The sequence below is a fragment of the Syngnathus acus genome, chromosome 9, assembly GCF_901709675.1.
Source record: "Syngnathus acus chromosome 9, fSynAcu1.2, whole genome shotgun sequence".
NCBI classification, from domain to species: Eukaryota; Metazoa; Chordata; class Actinopteri; order Syngnathiformes; family Syngnathidae; genus Syngnathus; species Syngnathus acus.
The window spans coordinates 7,173,456-7,192,832 of NC_051094.1; the positions used below are offsets into that span (position 1 = coordinate 7,173,456).

The 19,377-nt window shown below is 44.0% G+C and overlaps 2 protein-coding genes across 2 annotated transcripts; both read left to right on the plus strand.

Annotated features, from left to right (window-relative positions):
• The first annotated feature begins 239 nt into the window (after positions 1-239).
• foxd5 (forkhead box D5) lies at positions 240-1,890 on the plus strand. Its single transcript, XM_037259711.1, has one exon. The coding sequence runs from the start codon at positions 327-329 to the stop codon at positions 1,356-1,358; it is 1,032 nt and encodes a 343-aa protein (XP_037115606.1). The 5' UTR covers positions 240-326; the 3' UTR covers positions 1,359-1,890.
• A 683-nt stretch (positions 1,891-2,573) lies between these two features.
• On the plus strand, positions 2,574-14,237 carry pgm5 (phosphoglucomutase 5). Its single transcript, XM_037259284.1, has 11 exons — positions 2,574-2,977; positions 4,571-4,733; positions 4,831-4,977; positions 5,074-5,199; positions 5,284-5,474; positions 6,359-6,513; positions 8,461-8,576; positions 10,994-11,129; positions 11,663-11,846; positions 13,793-13,930; positions 14,094-14,237. Exons 1-11 carry the CDS (start codon positions 2,720-2,722, stop codon positions 14,181-14,183), a joined length of 1,704 nt encoding a protein of 567 aa, XP_037115179.1. The 5' UTR covers positions 2,574-2,719; the 3' UTR covers positions 14,184-14,237.
• Positions 14,238-19,377: the final 5,140 nt, after the last annotated feature.

Genomic DNA, 19,377 nt, shown 5'->3' on the forward strand with positions numbered 1-19,377 from the left:
CAAAAAAATCACGGGGAGCATTACTATTTTGCAATTAAATAATGCTCATGTATAGTTCCAAATGACGCTTCAAATCTTTGCCTGTAATTACTACTTAGCAGAGTCCCATTTGGAAATACATCGAGATTTAAATATGATCTAACGTGTGCATGAGTAGTTTGACTCCCCCCACCTGTTCGCTCTCCTTTGGCCCCCGCTGCGGTAAGGGGATCTTGTGATAGGCCCAACGGACCCCCAACCCGGGTGGGTCTACCCTGCTGAGCAAAAGCCTCCCAGCTTATAAAGCTTCTTCCCCCAGGTCAAAGCTGAGGTGGACGAGCGAGCACATGCACTTTAACGCGCGAGTGGTTTGGGTTTTTACGCACGGCGCGTCGTGCTTCATTTGCGGGGGGGAATTTTCAACCTTTGTGATTTTTGCCATGACACTTTCCGGTGATTTTGAATCTTCCCCACACACCGAGTTGCCTCTGGCAGAGGATGAGATCGACATCGTGGGTGAGGATGACCCGGAGCCCGCCGACCTGGGCTCCGGGGCCGACTCTTCGGGGACGGAAAGCGAGAGCGGCTTCTGCTCCGGGAAGGCCGGTGGGGGGAGCCTGGTGAAGCCCCCTTACTCCTACATTGCTCTCATCACCATGGCCATCCTACAGAGCCCCCTGAAGAAGCTCACCCTGAGCGGCATCTGCGACTTCATCAGCAACAAGTTCCCCTACTACCGAGACAAATTCCCGGCTTGGCAGAATTCCATTCGCCACAACTTGTCGCTCAACGACTGCTTCGTTAAGATCCCCAGGGAGCCGGGCAACCCCGGCAAGGGCAACTACTGGTCCCTGGACCCGGCCTCGGAGGACATGTTCGACAATGGCAGCTTCCTAAGGCGCAGGAAGCGGTTCAAGAGAAATCCACCCGAGTTCGGGAAGGAAGGACTCGTGTTCTGCTGCCGGCCTTTCGGACAACCGTACCCGGTGCAGGGGCGCGTCACCGCGACCGCTGTGGGCTATGCGCCGCTGCAGGACGGCGTCATGATGCCTTCTCCCTCGTCTTATCACCTTTTGCCGCAATCTCGGAGCGAGTCCACTGGACCAAAAGAGGTCAGAACTACCGAAAACACCAAGTCCATGAGGGGCGTGCAGGGCAAGTGCTCCTTCAGCATAGACTCGATCATGAGTAAACCGGCTCCCACCAATGGGGGTCCACATCAGTATCCCCTTGCTTACCCACGCTTAATGTCAAACCATGTGGCCCCCTTGGTCCCCACACTCCTGCAGAACCCAAGAACTCATTTTGGACCCCCTGCCATGCTGAGTGTCACCCCTTTCATCAGTGAACAACTAAGACGTTCATACCCACAGTGCTGAGGTGTGGTTGTTAATATTATTATGTTGGTGTGATCTTTTGTGTCATTACTTAAGGCACGTGTTTCTCATTTCTTAAAGAAATAATTGAACTGCATGATATTTATGTTGAGTAAAGAATTTCTATGTTTCTTTGGACAGTATTACCCAAACGTTTTACATCAAGGAGGCTATCATCTACTTTGTAAAATAAAATAAAATAAATAAAATTCAAGCACTGCCATCTTGACCAACTGGAAGTACACTGCCAGTTCAAAAGTTTGAAGACAACTTTCAAGTAAAAACATGAAACTGTTTCAAAACGTTTGACTGGTAGTGTATATTTATCAATATTGTTGCTGTAACATTATTCTACATGTATTTATTTGACTTCAACAATACAATGGTTTATCTACAAAGTGTTGAGCTGGCATCTGGTGTTTAAAATTGAAAATTTGCTTTCTTGATGTGCTCTACTGATTAGTTGAGGCTTAATGTACCGAACGACTGTTGTTTATAATTATCCCTCTAAATAAATATTACTGCTGTGAAAATAGTTTTGTGTTGCTGCTTCGTTATGTCTGTAGAATTGTCAAAAGTACTCACACTCTTGAGTACTCTACTGAAGTGCAAGTACGAATACTTGAATACTCTACCTGAATAAAAGTAAAAAGGGGCAGACTGAATTGTACTCGAGTACAAAAATTAAAGAGCAAAAATAGTTTGGTTTTAATTGTGTTTCATCAATCAAAGGAATCTTTCTCTCTACCTCTGTTCTAATATGAAGTAAAATAGTTATATTAGTGAAATGAATGTCATCTTTATTATGGAAGGACAGCTTAGTCAGTCACAAGAATACAGTAGTAGGGCGTAAGTGAAGATTTTCCCCATTCTGCCCACAGGATGCCGCTATTGACCAAATGTTGCTGCGCAACTTTTTTTTTAATTGAAGAAAAACACTAAATTAAAGTATTCGGTTACATAGCAATATCAAGCGCATGTTTTAAAGTATGTTTAAAAGATTTAAGATAAGCGACTTGATCAAAGGTTGTAAAAAAAAGGCTTAATATCACTTTCTATAACTTATAAAACTGTATACAATTGAGTATTCAAGCATAGTTTTTTTTCACTGTCTTTCTTTGGTACAGTCCCAACTGTCCAGTGCCATCAGTCAGAGTCTATTTTTATTTGTGATCTGGACCCTCCCAGTGCTCTGTTTCCCCCCTCTAGTGTCAGTTGTTCATGCTTATTAGGAAGAGAGGGGAGCTGTCACGCTGACTCTGTTCCGAGGGATGTAGCAGCTCTCCGGTGACGAGGTCTCCGTGCCTAGCGCTTTCCGCTTCTCCGGCTGTTTTTTTACTGTTGGACCCTCTCCCGTTTCGACGATGGAGACCAGCCCGATCCCGGTGGTGACGGTCCAAACCACCCCCTTCGATGACCAGCGGCCCGGTACCAACGGACTCCGGAGGAAGACGACCGTGTTCGAGGGCAAGAAGAACTACCTCCAGAACTACATCCAGAGCGTCCTGTCCTCTATTGACCTCCGGGACAGGCAGGGCTGCACCATGGTGGTGGGCAGCGACGGACGCTACCTGAGCCGGGCGGCGATCGAGGTGATCGTCCAGATGGCGGCCGCCAACGGGGTGAGTTTGGGAGGGGGCGGTTTTGGAATCGGAACCCGCAGCCAGATTTCCCAATAAACTTTTTTTTTTAGTTTGCAAACCAATCTTAAATTTAAAACTTTAAAAACACAAAGTTGAAATTGTATCAAGCGTATAAAATTAGGCTTTGTGAAAAATCAAGCCCTACTCTCCGCTCTCAAATGCTGAGGGCAGCTAGGGATCAGTTAGATATTTGATTTGGAAGATGATGTAACCAATCATTTGTTTTTTTAAAGTATCAGGCCTATCGGCTTTTCGGCTGGCCCGGTGAGCGCACTTTGTTGTGATCGGATGGCGTTGAAGTTTTTTAATCGATGACAGCGGAATAAATCAGCAATTTTGTAGTATATTAAATATACAAGTGAGCAATATTTTTGGGTTGGTATGGTGTTAATGTTGGTGAGAAACAGCATTTCTACAGTGTCATAACTTGAATGATGGTGACGGTGTTTGTCAAGATGGTGTTTTTGGGATTTCCTGGAAGGTAGTGACTTTAGAAGTGTCAACATATAAAAAATATAGTCGAGTTTTTGAGTCAAAGTTTCATGGTGTGCGTTGTTAACTGCTCTGACCGCATTTGTTGCTGGCTGCGATGTTTGTGTGCAAATATAAATACGAAAAAACTCAGTTTGAGGCACAAAGGGAAAAAATTGACAGTGACTGTTTGTATTAAAAAAAAAAAATACAAGTTGGCTCACTCCACAGTCCAAGTCCCATTGCATTTGAATTGGAGTTGCAAAATGGGTAGCCCGAGTCAGTTGCTTGTTAATCCGACTCCAGTGTTACAATCGCTGCATCACTTTTGACACATGGAAAGAATCCGATTAAGTAATTATTTGTGTTAACACGAGGAAACTTGACAGCTCTCCAAAGAATGAAAGCTGGAAGTGAGCGAGAAAATCCCCACTGCTCCACTCTGACATCTTCATAATTGCTTTGGAGCGCCTCCAAGGGAACATCTGAAGGGAATCTGATTTTGTTTTGGTGCCAAATGTCTCTGAGTGTCAGTCTTATCAGCACTTTCATCCATCCTGCTCTATTTTCCGGTCTTGTTCCTCTTCATCTCTCTCTCTCTCTTTGGTCGAGCTTTTGAGAGGACAGGAGTCAAGATGGTCCCGACATTGTGCCGCATATCTTCCTTTAACATACGCATTATGCATGCGAAGGACCACAAATGCCTCTCTGGTGAGGAAACGCCTATTATAGGATGCTGATGCCATTACCGGGTTATATGCCGCAGACAATTATAAATAGTGTGGCTCCCTCTGTTGTGTTATTGAGGCTCCACTTGGCATGAGGAGAAGCTAACATTTTATATGTGGTGACTATAGCTCGGACGCGCCCTTCAAATTGTGTTGATGGTAACAAATGACTTCTGGATGAATCAAATGGTTACTCATTGTACTTTTCCGAATGAAGACGTGATAGACAAACAAATGGAAAAATCGAATTTGATACATTAATTATTTTGGTGGAATTGGATTTACCATCTCAGTATTTATTTCTAAGGTGGTTGATGACACACCGCTGTTTTTGGAGAAACATCCATGTGGGTCTTGTACCTGTGATGTGCAGATCGGTCGCCTGGTAATCGGCCACAATGGCCTCCTGTCCACCCCTGCTGTCTCCTGCATCATCAGGAAGATCAAAGCCATCGGTGGGATCATCCTCACGGCCAGTCACAACCCCGGAGGTCCCGGAGGAGACTTTGGCATCAAATTTAACGTGGCTAACGGAGGTGTGGAAGGAATATAGCCAGGCAAACAACCTCTTGTTTAGACTCTCGTTTTTGTAAGAACCTTTGCTCCTTGGTTGCTTTTGGGTTCGTGCCACAGGCCCATCTCCAGACACGGTGATGGAAAGGATCCATCAGGTGAGCCGCACACTCGAAGAGTACGCCATCTGCCCTGACCTCCGCATTGATCTGTCCAGACTGGGACGACAAGACTTTGACCTGGAGAATAAGTTCAAACCTTTTCGAGGTACACTTGTCATGATATGCAGTTATAGAATTATACTTATCGTAAAAAGTACAGTAATTGAGCATGCCTTTGTATAAAACCTGACTGTGCTTCCAGTGGAGATTGTGGATTCTGTGGAGGTGTACCTCCAACTCCTACGAAACATCTTTGACTTCAGCGCCATCAAAAGTCTTCTGACAGGACCAGGGCAGCTGAAGATATGCATCGACGCTATGAATGGAGGTGAGACCACCGTCATCATCATCTTGTGATAAAAGCCAACTGAGCATCTTGTCAGCGTTAACGGCATCTCCTCTGCTGTTACAGTGATGGGCCCTTATGTCCGTAGAATCCTATGCGATGAGCTTGGGGCCCCCGCTAACTCCGCCGTCAACTGCGTTCCCATGGAGGACTTCGGGGGCCGGCCCCCCGAGCCGAACTTGACGTATGCCTCTTCGTTGGTGGATGCCATGAAAGGAGGCGACTTTGGCTTGGGCGCTGCCTTTGACGCAGATGGGGTGAGATTGGGTCAACTAGCTGCTAAATGCTAACGGCTACAGTATAGAGGGTGATAAGCGGTGTGGCAAGATAGTGGGCACTCTAACAGCTGTTTGGTACTACGCAGACTCACTGCCACCTCTTAAGAAACAAAGTGGTTTAAAATGATTTGTTTGCTCCTGCTAAAACGGCCACCCACACACACTCGTCTGGAAGGCTACATTGGCGTCTCCACCAAATTTGTATTTTTAGGGAGTCACAGTGCTTGTGTGAGAGAGAAGGATGATTATGGGAAAATCTTTGACTTACTGATGGATTGCTATGAAGAGTGTTAGTAATATTTATTTATTGTCATGAGACACAGAGACACATAATAAAATCTGTTTAAATATGACAAATGGGAAGATAAAACATTAGAGACACATTGAATGTTTATCAAAAAATGTGTGTTTGCTGCTTGAAAAAATATACAGCTGTTGCATTTCTCAGTACACAGGAAAAGAGGGGATTGTTTTATTACTTTGAAAAAAAATACTCATAAATATCTCGGGGGAAAAAAGTTTCTGAGGCTGCAAAAATGCAATAAGTAGCTCAAATTTTCCACCAAGTCGTCCAGTTGTCAGCGCACTGTGTCCTGAATAAAAGATCTTATCATCAGGGGATTTATGTCATACGAGCTCCCGTCACGATCAAAACCGACCCAGTGATTAGCGAGGGTGTTTGTAAGATATTATGTAACACTGTCATCGCTATCTGGCAAACTCCTTCTACATTCCAAAAAATATGTTGTTGTAATTGTCTCTATGTGTAAACGAAAGTGAATGCGGCCTGCAAATGTGCGGCGAATCCAGGTTGCACCTCAGCTTTATTCAGATGGTAAAATATATGTTATGATTTCTATCAGGACCGCTACATGATCCTGGGAGAGAATGCCTTCTTCGTGAACCCGTCGGACTCTGTCGCCATCATGGCCGCCAACCTCTCCTCTGTGCCCTATTTTCGCCAGCTGGGAGTTAAGGGCTTCGCCAGGAGTATGGCCACCAGCGCTGCGCTCGACAGGTACAACACACGAGCGCTTTGCTTACTGACTGGTGTTATTTATTTCAGGGACTCTCCGATGACGACTGACCTCACACTGAATTTGCGACCATGTAACCCCCTTCCAGCACTCACATGCACATATACTATATGCACTTTTACTCACAGCCTATAAATATGACGTGTTATCTGAGGGTAGAGTAGAGCAGGGGGCATTTAGTGAATGGGTGCCATCGCTAAAGTTAGGGCTGTTAAAAGTGTTCCACAAAAGTGCATGGGGAATGGCAGCTTTGAATTTGCCACATTGAGCTGATCAAAACTCAACTTGCCGCGGTTATTCATCATCATTTTCACAATATCAAATGTCGGTGAAGATTAAGTACAAATTTGTGGGTTGTTTGAGGATACGTGAGTAGGAAAGTCAAAAATAAACACACATGCTTAAGTTAGATGAGCCCTCTTTACTCTGGAGGCTGCAGTGTTGTACTCATTCTCTACTTTGCTGCTGCTACCTTCTTGGAAAAAATGTGTCTCCTTTTCATGGCCAAATTTATCTGACAAAAAAACAAGACTAGGAATAGTAGAGCCCAGGTTCCTTGTTTGTCAAGGTACCACTGTGCTTCTGAAACAACGCAACAATTCCCTCCAAGCGGTTATCTAACCAAAAAAAGATCTTTGACAAACAACTGCTAAACCTCAACCAGAGTTGTGCTTCGTCACAATTTAATATCAGGCTTCCGATATTGGAGTCAAGAACTCCCATTTCCAAGTAAAGCTCCAGCATGCGGTGCTTTTTTGTCCAAATGCCAGACCAAAGCTTTTAAATCTCAGCTGATCTCTCATCAGTGGACACAGGTCACTGGATGCTATGTTTGGCCAAATATGAAGTCCGTGCCAAAAGCTGGTAATATTTCACCTCCTCTCTACTTGTTACTGCTTTGAATGTACTGAGCAGATTGTGGTGATGTTAGTATAACCTGGACATTTGTGTTTGTGTTGGGTGTAAACATGCTGTTTTGGGCCTCAAAACCTCATGGGAAAACTAGGGTTATTATATATTTTTTGTCTTTGCGGAATGTCAGGCTTTCCGTTCCAGCTTTCACATCCCTGAGGACAACTCTGGTTTACTCTTATTTGGTCATTTATCCCATCCTCTTGTAAACAACTGCACTGGGCACTCTGGGGGCTTTATTTGTGCATGGCATGATTAATATACTGTGTATCCATATATTGTATCTCGAAATTTTAGGATGACTTTCAACTATTATAGTCATCTCTCATCGGGGGCCCATTTGTACAGTGACAGATATTCAGTTGATTGAGTGGAAGAGAAAAAGGTTATTGTGAGTAGAAGCTGGCACACACTTTGAAATGAGCATTACCGCCACCTAGAGGCAGGGGCGTCCAACCAAAACCCAGGCTTCCATTATTGTCATCACAAACGTTTCAAAAGTTCACTGCTGAAGCCATTTAAACTCCATTGCTAACCAAAACAGCAGTACTTACACAAACAATCTCTTGAATGAATACTGCGTTGTCTTTTCCAGTGAGCTCCTTGCGCAGTAATAAAGATGGTCTCACACTAATGTTCTAAAAATACTGTACGTTTGAAATCAAAAAGGCCCTCTGCCAAAATGCCCCTGTCTACATTTGAGAAAATAAACTCTTAGACCACAATTTGTTGACAAAGTATTACTATACACTCTCAGTTCGGTCTACCTACACACAACTGCTCATCTCCTTTCCACCGCGGCTCGCTTTCAAAGGCGGCATGAACTAAAAGGTTCACCGACTTTGTTCATTTACCTTATTAAAGTGGACAACCTCTTGGCTCGTCATGAAACATTTGCTGCGCTTCATTTAAAAGTTCACGGTAACACTTTACGAGCAAGGGCTGCTGGTTGCCAGAAGAGGCACATAAACACATGCTTCAAAAACTAAATTTGTTTTTTATTGTAATCTTCTTAGGGTAGCCAAACTCATGAAACTGGCACTGTACGAGACTCCTACCGGTTGGAGGTACTTTGGAAACCTGATGGACTCGGGCCGTTGTTCCCTCTGTGGCGAGGAAAGTTTCGGGACAGGTACTGCATCTACTCAAGCACAAACAAGATACAACGACACTTGTTAAGACATTGATACTACTATTTGACCAACATGAGAACAAGTTCATTTAGTGGTAAGCACTTGAGATAGTAGGAAAGGTGTCAGGATCGGAATGGAGCAGGGCGACCAAATGCAGCTTGGACTAGGGTGTATTGAGGGAAAAGGTAGTTGGAAGGAAGGATGAGGGGAACAAACCAACAGAACCGGCAAACTAACATATCTTCCTAACAAAACAACAGGACTGACCGACAGACGGGGTTAGCGAACAGACAGAACAGAAAAACAGGAACCAAGAAACAAGAACGACATCCACAATCTGAAAGGGGAGTGAGGGGCAGAGAGGACTTAAATACAAGACAGGTAACAAGGGATAGGTGACTGTGATTACATTGATTGAGGTAACACAGGAGGGGAGGGGCGACGCCAACAGAAACCATGGTAACATAGTGACATAATAAAGAACAACTGCACTGGGCACTCTGGAGTTACTTGAAATTGTCTGAATTCCTGTTTTGTGGGAAAATGCAGCAGTTTGTGGAGTGTGTTATGTCACCTATTGCAATCAGAGAACTCTGTTCTCACAGGAATTTAATCAGATTTTTTTTCCCGTAAAAAGTTAATAATTTGAGAACTGACATATTTTTGTGATTCATTTAACATGTTTAATCAACGTTTTTTTATGAGAATAATTTTCACATGATTTAATATAAAACAGAGGAGCCAGTTCCCACAAGATTGTTACATTTTTTTGTACACAAATTAATTGAGTAATCAGTACAGCATTGGCCTAATTTTAATATTAGCTGACCAAGCTGTTTCTCCAACATCATTTTTAGTGTCGTTGCAGTTGCAGAGCACAGAAACCTTTTTCCTGTGAAAAAAAAAAATCTCATGTGAATTTAGGAGGATTTTATTGTCACACAATTTGCCACTTGATATTTGTGAGGACACATTGAGCAACTTATTTGCTAGCCCTGCTTATTTTGGCAGGAAAGATTTCCAATGGACGTCCATGTCTTTTGCTTCATTACTGATATTCCAACATGTTCCAAGACTCTCGCCTCAGAGTACAATTTGTCTTTTAGCGATTGAGAAGAAGGCCAACTAAAAAGCCCTAACAACTCTTTCCCTCTTCTGTATTTTCTCTTGAACACACGGTCATTCTCCGGCGGATGAATGCATCCTGACTGCCGCCTAATAGATGTTGTGGCCGTGACCCAGGCTGCCTGTGTAAATAATCCCCATTCTTCTGCTATAAAAGGAGACGGTAGCTCCTTTTGAATGACTCCAACACGCAGACAAGGCCCGCTGAGGCACACAAGCACATTTGCCGTGTCTACCTGCCTCCAACTCTGTTTCTTAGAGACGACAGGGGAAAGTGAAGGGGTGCGCGAGTGTGTAGCAAAGTGCAAACTCGACTGCTGGGAGGAGAGAAGTGAAAGGAGCACTCAGAGGAGCTTGTCTGTCCTTTTAAGGCCAAACAGCTCAAAGGGGAGCTTTGCAGTAAATCATCTCAACTGGACGTGACTTTCCCTTTTTGCGAACTCGCTGTCATTGCAGCTTTGGAAATATCATTTATAATTATCATCATGTGTTGTGGTACATTTTATGACCCCAAAGAAGTCTCTTGGGTTGTTGTCATGTGATAATAGGATCTGATGAATTATGTGATCCCAGACAAAGGCAGACAGACAGCAAGACTGGGATTACACTGGCGACTGTCACTTTCCCAACAGATGTCAGTCACAGACGCTCAGGATCAACAAGAGAGGGAGGGAGCGGGTTATGCCAAGTGTACGAGAGATTCGTCTTTTTTTTTCATGTGGTCCTTTTCCGCTCCACGCCCTTTTAGGGAAGTGTTGCTCGCACATTGGTTCTTGTTAAAATGTCAGTGTGTTCCTAACAGAAAGTGTGCAGCTGTCCACGTGAGGCAGCGTAATAGCTCCCCAATGAAGGGTGTTAGCATAGCGTGTGCATGTGTGTGCATCTCGGGGTATTATTCTCGCTTCGGGTGTGAGAGGTCTCGGGTTCAAATTCCAGACGAGCCCTTCTGTCTTATAATGACCATCATTGACGTGAGTCCTGGAAATCAAAATGCTAAGCTTATGTATTTCTTTAAAATAGTCACTTCCCTCAAGTAGACACCTACGTTTATATTATCAGGAACAGACTAATGACCAATTATTTCATTGCATAACATTGAGTGTTCACACTTATATGTTAAAGTGTTTACCATTGAACTCTGCTGCTAACCAAAACAGCAGCACCCATTAGGATTCTGGTTGACTGGTTACTCCATAGCCTTGTGTTTTTATGTTTTCCTGCAAATATTGTATACAAGATGGAAGCACTGAATTTAAAGATTGTCATCAGGATGTTGTATTTTCTTTGCCAGGTTCGGACCACATTCGTGAAAAAGATGGTTTATGGTCAGTGTTGATGTGGCTGTCTATCATGGCCGCTAAAAAACAGAGCGTGGAGCAGATAGTCCGAGAGCACTGGGCCAAGTTTGGACGCAACTACTTCTGCAGGTAAACGCGACATTTGTTCAGAGTTATCACGTCTTAAAATATTTACTTCACATTTGTGCCTCACAAGCAAGTCTGTTGGACTGCAAGTCATCATCCCTTGTATGGATGAAGCAAAACATAGCTCCTCAGCGATCACCTTTGTCCACTCCTCTTTCTTCTCCTCCAGTCGGCCTCCCAGTTGCTCTTGCTTTAACGTCTCCCCAGTGAGCGGCAGAGAAACTAATGAGAGTAAATGTTCCCGTTGACGATTGGTGCTGCAGCAGCTTTTTGTGTTCCCACACTTGGTACACATCAAAAAAGACAGTGGCCTTGGTCAGGTAGTGCGCTCGTAAAGCCTATAGATGGCACTGCGGTGGAAAAAAAAATCCTTAGACTGAAAATATTCCACTGCAAAACTATTTTATGCTCATGTAGAGAAATGCTGCTTTCGGAATAATTTGATGTTTCTGTTCCTGCCTACTCTTTTAGTCCCTTTTCAGATGAAAGGAATTAGAAAGAAAATTTGAAGTCACAAATATTCTCGTTTGTGTCAGGTTTGACTATGAAGGCCTCGAGCCCCGTGCCGCTTTCTACCTGATGAGGGATCTGCAGTCGGTCATCTTGGACAAAGCGTTCAGCAGCCAGAAGTTTGCTGTAGGCGATCACATGTACAATGTGGAGCGGGCCGATAATTTTGAGTACATCGACCCGGTGGATGGAACGGTAGTAAGAAACCAGGTGAGCGCTGATCATGTGACATTGGAAATGACAATCATTTTCTGTCTGTATGACCTGATCGTAGAATATTATTCAAATTAGCTTTTTCCAAAAAAACAGCACTGTCCAACTTCATATTGTTCCTCTAATTTCTCTTAGAATATAAATTAAGCAGCAAATCTTCATCCATCCCAGGGGTGGCCATTTTGCCTCTTACTGTCAACTGAAAATGACATCACAATTGCTCAGGCCACAACCAATCACAGCTCACCACTTTTTTTGAAGCTCAGCTGTTGAAGCTGTTTATTTGCATTGAAAGTGCAATCATTTTAATCATACAAAATTGTGATGTGACTTTGTGGTAAGGTTGGCTCTTCCTGCTCGTTGTTGTGTTTGGAGACAGACCACCCCTACTCTGCTTCATCTGAGGAGATCCATGTTTGGATAAGATGGTGGAGTTTCCATTTTAAACCATAAACAGACACACATACACACACTTAGCGAAGTCTGACTTTGTGCGCACTTCCTGTATGCTCCCCTGTCCTCCATCTAAAGTTTTCCCAGCTGACTTCCATTGGGGCTCTTCTAAAACGTCTGGCGCTGACACTTGCCCCACCCTGCCACATGCCTGACACATACACACACGCACTGTACTCTGCTTTGTGCATACTAGCAGTTGGCCCCAAACACGCATACCAACACCCTGCCACTTTGTGCGACAGTTTTATAGAGCAACAAGGAGAGCGTCAATCATGCTGCTGATGAGAACAAAGTGGTACCACAGTAACAGTTTCTCCAAAATGTGGTTTTAACCTCATTGGTAAACCCTCCGTGCCCAGTTGCTCTCACTGTGTTATTGTAACCCACATTCCTGCCAGGCCAGAATTATATCAGCTGTCGCCTCCGCTCTCCAGGAGACAAGAACACACACACACACAGACACACACATATATGCTAACACATTTTTGTTGAACATCTAAATATCAGTAGCTGGGCCTTAAGGCATAGGTTGTAGCATTTGATTCAGACGCAGCCACAACAGCAGTTGGACGCTTCATCACAGCCACCTATAAAACAATCCATGAGTCTTAAAGCAAAAATGTCACGGATCGGAATGGAGCTGGGCGACCAAATGCAGCTCGGACCAGGGTTTATTGAGGGAAAAGGTAGTTGGAAGGGAGGATGAGGGGAACAAGACCAACAGAACGGGAAAACTAACATAACTTAACGGACCGACCGACAAACTGGCTAACCGAAACAGCACTGACAAAGACAGGAACCAAGAAACAAAAAAGACATCAGACGACATCCACGATCCAAAAGGGGAGTGAGGGGCAGACAGGACTTAAATACAAGACAGGTAACAAGAGGTAGGTGACTGTGATTACATTGATTGAGGTAACACAGGAGGGGAGGGGCGACGCGAACAGAAACCATGGTAACATAGTGACATAATAAAGCAACCGGGGACGAGTCGTGACAAAACTCTCTGGATGATAGTTCCAAATAAACAAACCTATTTTAACTGACCATGGAAGTGTGGACATGTGAGACAAAAATGTCGCTTTAAAGTTATTGAAAACATTGTGTGACATCAAATTCCCAGTCGTTCCACCGCCCATCGCCCATCGCCGTGACGACAGCTAATCTTCCCTCAGGATTCTTAAACATTTCTTCAACAGTATGAAAGCCATCCCTGCCAGGATAACTAAATAAAATAAAAAGTGAACAAACTCATTTAAGACAAATAGTCCCATTTATCCACCTACAGGCTGACCAGTAGATATACGCTACAAATTTTAAACCTATTTAGAGGTAGGAATAAAGAAAGGAATGTGTGCTGCTTGTGACATCTAGTGAATGATTGCTGCTGTTGCACATTGAAGAAGCCCCCATCCATATATATATATATATATATATAAGAAAAACCTGACAACAAAAGTAACTGCACTCCCCCGCCCCCCCAGGGTTTGAGAATTGTCTTCAGTGACGCATCCCGTCTGGTGTTTCGGATGAGCGGAAGCGGTGGTGGCATGGGCGCCATTATCCGCATTTATGCAGAGAGCTTTGAGAGAGACCCTGAGAGACATAGCAGAGAGACGCAGGTACTGTATGTGTTTTCCTATATGACTTTTGACACTGCTTTCCAAATAACAGATTTTATAATATTTCTGCACCTTCATGTGACTCTGTAGATTAAAGTGTAGAAGGGTGTGACTCAGATCACATTGTCAACTTTGGTCCCAAGCTGTGTGTTGCTCAATGCAGGTGGCGCTGGGTCCTCTCATTGCCATCGCGCTCAAGATCTCCAACATCCACGAGAGGACGGGACGTCGCGGTCCAAATGTGATCACATAAGTGTAAAGGAAATGAAAGAAAAAAAAAAACACATTTTAATGCAGTCAGAAAGTGCATAGAAAACAGCCTTCCAGGAATGCGTATACAGTTTAAAAATACACTGTTCTCCCTAAAAGCGACCATCAAATAACAACTGCAACAGGGAGTTTTTGAATTATGGATGAAAAATGTCTAATGAATGCGCATGTGCATTTATTTGTCTTTTACAGAGTTGGTTTGGCAACTATCGGGAATTATTTACCCACCTTCATGCTGAGACACTTTTTCCCCTAATGTTGTTTGTATGCACCACTATAAAACACTTGAATGTAAAATTGAGCAGGCGATGCATCACAGCTAATAAAGCCTTGTGAAATAAATATGATTGAGTTTTATATCAAGAACGGGATTGCGAATTTCATATCGCACATTAATAGCAACCCACTCAAAATGTGTCAATTTTGGTTCTTAACACTGGATTAACAGTATTCAGGGCTGTTGCGTCAAGATAAGAAGAGTCAATCTTTACAAGGACTGAAATTGACATTGCGAAACGGAACTCATAAACACGCTGATTGCCGTGGTTACGAGTTGAGGATGTTCCAGTGAATCTCCGTGTGGATGTCTAGCCGGATTTATTTAGCAGCCACTTGTTATTGCACCATCAGGGCTTATATATTTCACAACACTTAGGTCAATCAAGCATAAAAGCATTTCTGTTTTTCAAAACATTTAGAGTTAACACCAATTTATTTCTAATATATTGCCACAGGTCATATTGTTGAAATGTAAATAGGTTAAACTGACAAGAAAATATCTGTTTTGCCGCTCTCGTCTCGAAATCAGGTAACAAAATGCTGTATGTCCCTCCTCCATTTGTATTTTTGTTGTTGTCCGAATTTGGAAGAAAAAACGGAGCCAACAAATTTCATCAAATGAATTAATACTAATTCTAAACAACAATGACACTAGATGTAATTATTGTGCAACATATTCAAATGTCAATATTAAATACAATATGCATTCACTGATTTTTTTTTGTCAAAAGATTGAATGGAACCGAAATCATTTAGGTTAGTCTAGTAACATTAAGTTATGTTACACCATTAAAATATAATTTAAATTGAAACCAAATCACCAATTGAAAAGGGATATGTAGATAAAAACAAATAAGTGATATAAGCATAAAATATGAATTAAAAACCAAGAATATCCAATGCCGTGTACTCTTTGTTGTCTCTCTCCATGGACCCATCTCGTCTGGTTAACTTTGTGCTGATGTCCACTTCTAAAGAACGTACATCTTCACCACATCTTCCCGCTCCATGGTGACCCACCCCTCCTCCGCATGTCACACATGCAGTACCCTCATATGGTGGCGGCTGTTCCCAGCTCCACGTGCAGTCCGGGCTTTGCGTACTGTCCTTGCAGTAGAGTGGTGGTGCCATGCTCAGAACTACCTGAACCCCATCTAGGACTTCCACGTCCTCTGGACATCGGTGACACGTCTCGGACTCTTGGTAGGGGGGAGGGGGTGAGCTTGGCCTCCTATACAAAATAGTGGATAAGTATCCTTTCTCAGCTGTGTGCTGAGAGAAGCCCAGGTTTATTATTATTCAGTGTAACTGACCTCTCGATGGTATACACTTCTATGTTCTGCTGGTGTATCCTCCTCCTCCTCCTCCTCCAATCCTCCACCGCATTCTTGCAGGCGGGCCAGATGACGTTGACAAGGACAGGCAGGGAGCCGACAATAATCAGGAACAATGGGATGGCCGGCGAGTCCGCCACGCACACAAACACAGAGAAAGCCACAATGAATGACGCATGGCAAACACACACAGACCAACCAGTGATCCACCTTGTTGCCATAGTATACGATTTCTGATTCTCTTGGCAGGTTGGGAAGATGTCTTCAAATTAGACCAGGAGTCTTCTCACCAACAAATAACTTGTGTGTTAGAAGATGTGGTTATATAACTGATCATTTGAAATAACACAGTGTGGCAGAAGGGAGGAACACATCTTCATAGAGACAAGTCATCAGAGATAATAAGAGCGCATGACATCACAAAGCACAAACATCAGCCAACCCCCAACTGTAGGCCTGCTGGGCGAGAAGCCTACCACTGAGGTCCCTGCCTCACCCAAAGTCAGCTGGGATAGCTTCCAGCACATAAACTGTGCAGAGAATGGGTGGACATGGCCTATTCTGCCGGTAGAGGGCACTGTTGGCCACATATTGCGTTGTCTGAATGGAGCCTCTGCTCACCTCTCACCAAACACCACATAACAGATGATGATGATGATGAAACAGATGTTTCAGGGCTTCTTCTACGTTTGTCAAGTGTAACTTACTTTTTAAGTCACAGTAGTAAGTACAAATAGTCCACCATGTTCATTTGCTGGTTTTTGGAAACAATCCGGTCCATTTTAATGTATTAGTATGTGCATTGCACATAACTTGTGGTGGTCCTGGTTGGTCCACCAATATCATCGGTCACTAAAGCAGGTGGTCCAGTGTTGCTATGGAAACAGTGAAGCTAGTGTTCTCAGTGTAAGTCAGTGTACCATCATTTATTATTTTGAAGCAATTATCTTGCAGTCATACTTACCTATACATCTTGTTGCTTTCTGATGCAAGTGAGGTCATTTCATTTTTGTACACTGCGTTATGAATGAAATGACTGGTAGCACTTTAATGTTACCAGGTGTCACTTCCCTTGAGTGGCGTGTTGCACCACAGCCATGTTTTTTAACTAAGCTTGCTATCTGCACAGATGATCCAGTGATGCCTCTTAATGGCGGCACTAAGTTCTTACTAGATCCTACTTTAGATTAGTGTGGCTCATTTACATATTCAGTGCGCTAGTGTGTCATTTTCAAGAGGGTAACGATGATAAGAGCATCTTGTAACGTACTTCTCTGAATTTGCAGCCATTATCTCTATTTGGGTCTCAGGTGAGCTGGAATGCGTCCCAGCTAATATTTGGACGACAACGGCGGCGATTCCAAACCCAGACATCAGAACTGTGACACAGACATGCTTACCGCTAAACATAGTCTAAGCATTATCTTTGCTGTACTGTCATGCGTCACACATGTAATTCGAGTAGCGTGTGCATACGTATGCACATACATGACTGGCTTCTTTTAGATCTCATTATGAAGTGATAATAATAGACAGAGGGCCATTAGTGATGAGTGAAGGTGTGACAGTGCCTGTTATTAATCAAATGGACTTGATGAGGAACTGCCAGCTGCCCTCTGATATTAATAACACATAGTATCACAGTTTGACTTCACATTGCTAAAAGTGCACAACTGTGGACACAAGCCCATCCGTCCATCCTCTGACTGCCACGTCTATCTCCGTAACAAAAAGTTGCAAAACGCAACTCGCACCATAACAGCACCCCGCAGGTTTCGCAGATTATCAGTCTGCTTCACACCGCCACCTCACTTGTGCTAATAAACACAGCGGGTGCACGAGAGGTGCGTTGCAGAGACAGGCAGCGGTGACAACAAGGTGATTCAGGCTGGAGCTACCCTGCTGTTCTCATTCCCGATTTATATTCAAATGTTTTGCACCGCTAGGCTCAATCAGGAACAATGAGCACCTTCAGCAAAAATAGATTTTGGATGTAGTCAGTCCATTGCCAGCTCTGAGCAACTCGGGAATCATAGTGGTACCTTGACAGTGCCTGACATCCCTCATTAGGCCATGGTCCTTAAAGGTACACAAAGTGTTTCAATAAATATTAATGGGAACATTTTACCCGTAGTGGCAAGATACTACCGTACGCATTTAATATCTCTCTTGTATTGGATGACAAACTTGTGCGGTGCGTCATGCATATACGTCACGCACCAACGCACGTGAGAATGTAAAAGTTGTCCATGTTGGAGGCAGATGTCATCAGAGAGTTGCAGCTTTTACACGCCTCCTGGGTAGGATGATCGCTTGATAAGGCCAGAGACATCCCCTACGCGGGCCTTGGGGGAGAGGTAATAATGGCGGTGTATAATTCAGGGTAATGAAGGCTGCACCACTAGATCAGTCATAAAGAATGATAGCGAGCCAGACGTTTGACCTCCCCTGGCAGCCCTCCACTCTCAATAAATGTGTTTGCTCACCACAGCACTGAGACAAAAGCAAAGAGAGGAGGAGAAGAGGGTGGAATTTGGACTTGATTTAACATGAGGCAACATCCAGGGATCACATCATGGAATCTGATTTCAGCCAAGGAAAAGGACTGGACTCTATCCTTTGAACATATTGAGACCATTTTTAAACAAGAGGAGGGCAAATGAAAGCAGTGCATCCTTAAAACATTACCACTGCTCTCAAGTCATTTTTGTTTATATCGTTTTTTTGGTTGTGGACACGAGTCCATCCTGGAACTTCCAGGTGACCTATCCAGGACATAGCCAAGGCTTCAGCCCGCTTAACCATGAACAGAATAAACAAACGGTTGAGTTGACAAACAGACAAAGCCGCGCCGATAATATATAACATCATCTCCCCAGTGGAGGTAACAAGTGGGGCACACGCGTGGTTCGTCCCTGCCTGGCTGTGCAGTTGATCGGTATGCAGGCGGCGTGTAGCGTCCTGTGGGCAGACGAGGGGGGCGCTGCTCTCTTCTACATGTCTGCTAAATGACAGTAATTATTTTCCTGGGCTGCAGGCGACTCATGCATGTTTTATTTCCACCTGCACCTCCCCCATCTGCCTGCGTGGCTACGCGTGGCACACACCACGCCGGAATGGGGGGGGACATTTTATTTCTCTCCATACCTTCTTCCTATGAGTCCCACCGGTCCCTCCAGCTTCTATTCTTTCACCGAGGAGGCCCTGTCTTTTTTATGGCTCCGGTGGGGTTAAGCGGGGTCTGACAGATGCTGTTAGGCTGCTCTCATGATGGTCCAGAGATACCTAATGGGGGTTTGCGCACACTGGCTGATGTGGTAAGCATTTTACTTCAAAATGGCAAGCATGTTTCAATTCAGGTCCTGGTTTCACTCAGGCTATGCCCACAGCTGCACTAAAAATATACTTTCTATTCTAGAAACAGGTTTTCCCTTTTCTAGTGTTTGAAACAAAGCTGGTAGGTGTGTGTCAAAGCAACAGGTGGCAAGAGAAACCCCCAACACAAGACATTTGTTGTCACTTCAGGAGAGGACACATAGGGGAAACATGGAAGTGGATACACTC

What these genes read in the sequence shown, in the direction of transcription:
- pgm5 (XM_037259284.1), top strand. Translation starts at nt 2,720, where the DNA reads ATGGAGACCAGCCCGATCCCGGTGGTGACGGTCCAAACCACCCCCTTC. An exon ending in GGACGCAACTACTTCTGCAG is followed by an intron (nt 11,130 to 11,662) that starts GTAAACGCGACA and finishes CGTTTGTGTCAG; the next exon opens with GTTTGACTATGAAGGCCTCG. An exon ending in GACATAGCAGAGAGACGCAG is followed by an intron (nt 13,931 to 14,093) that starts GTACTGTATGTG and finishes TGCTCAATGCAG; the next exon opens with GTGGCGCTGGGTCCTCTCAT.
- foxd5 (XM_037259711.1), top strand. Translation starts at nt 327, where the DNA reads ATGCACTTTAACGCGCGAGTGGTTTGGGTTTTTACGCACGGCGCGTCG.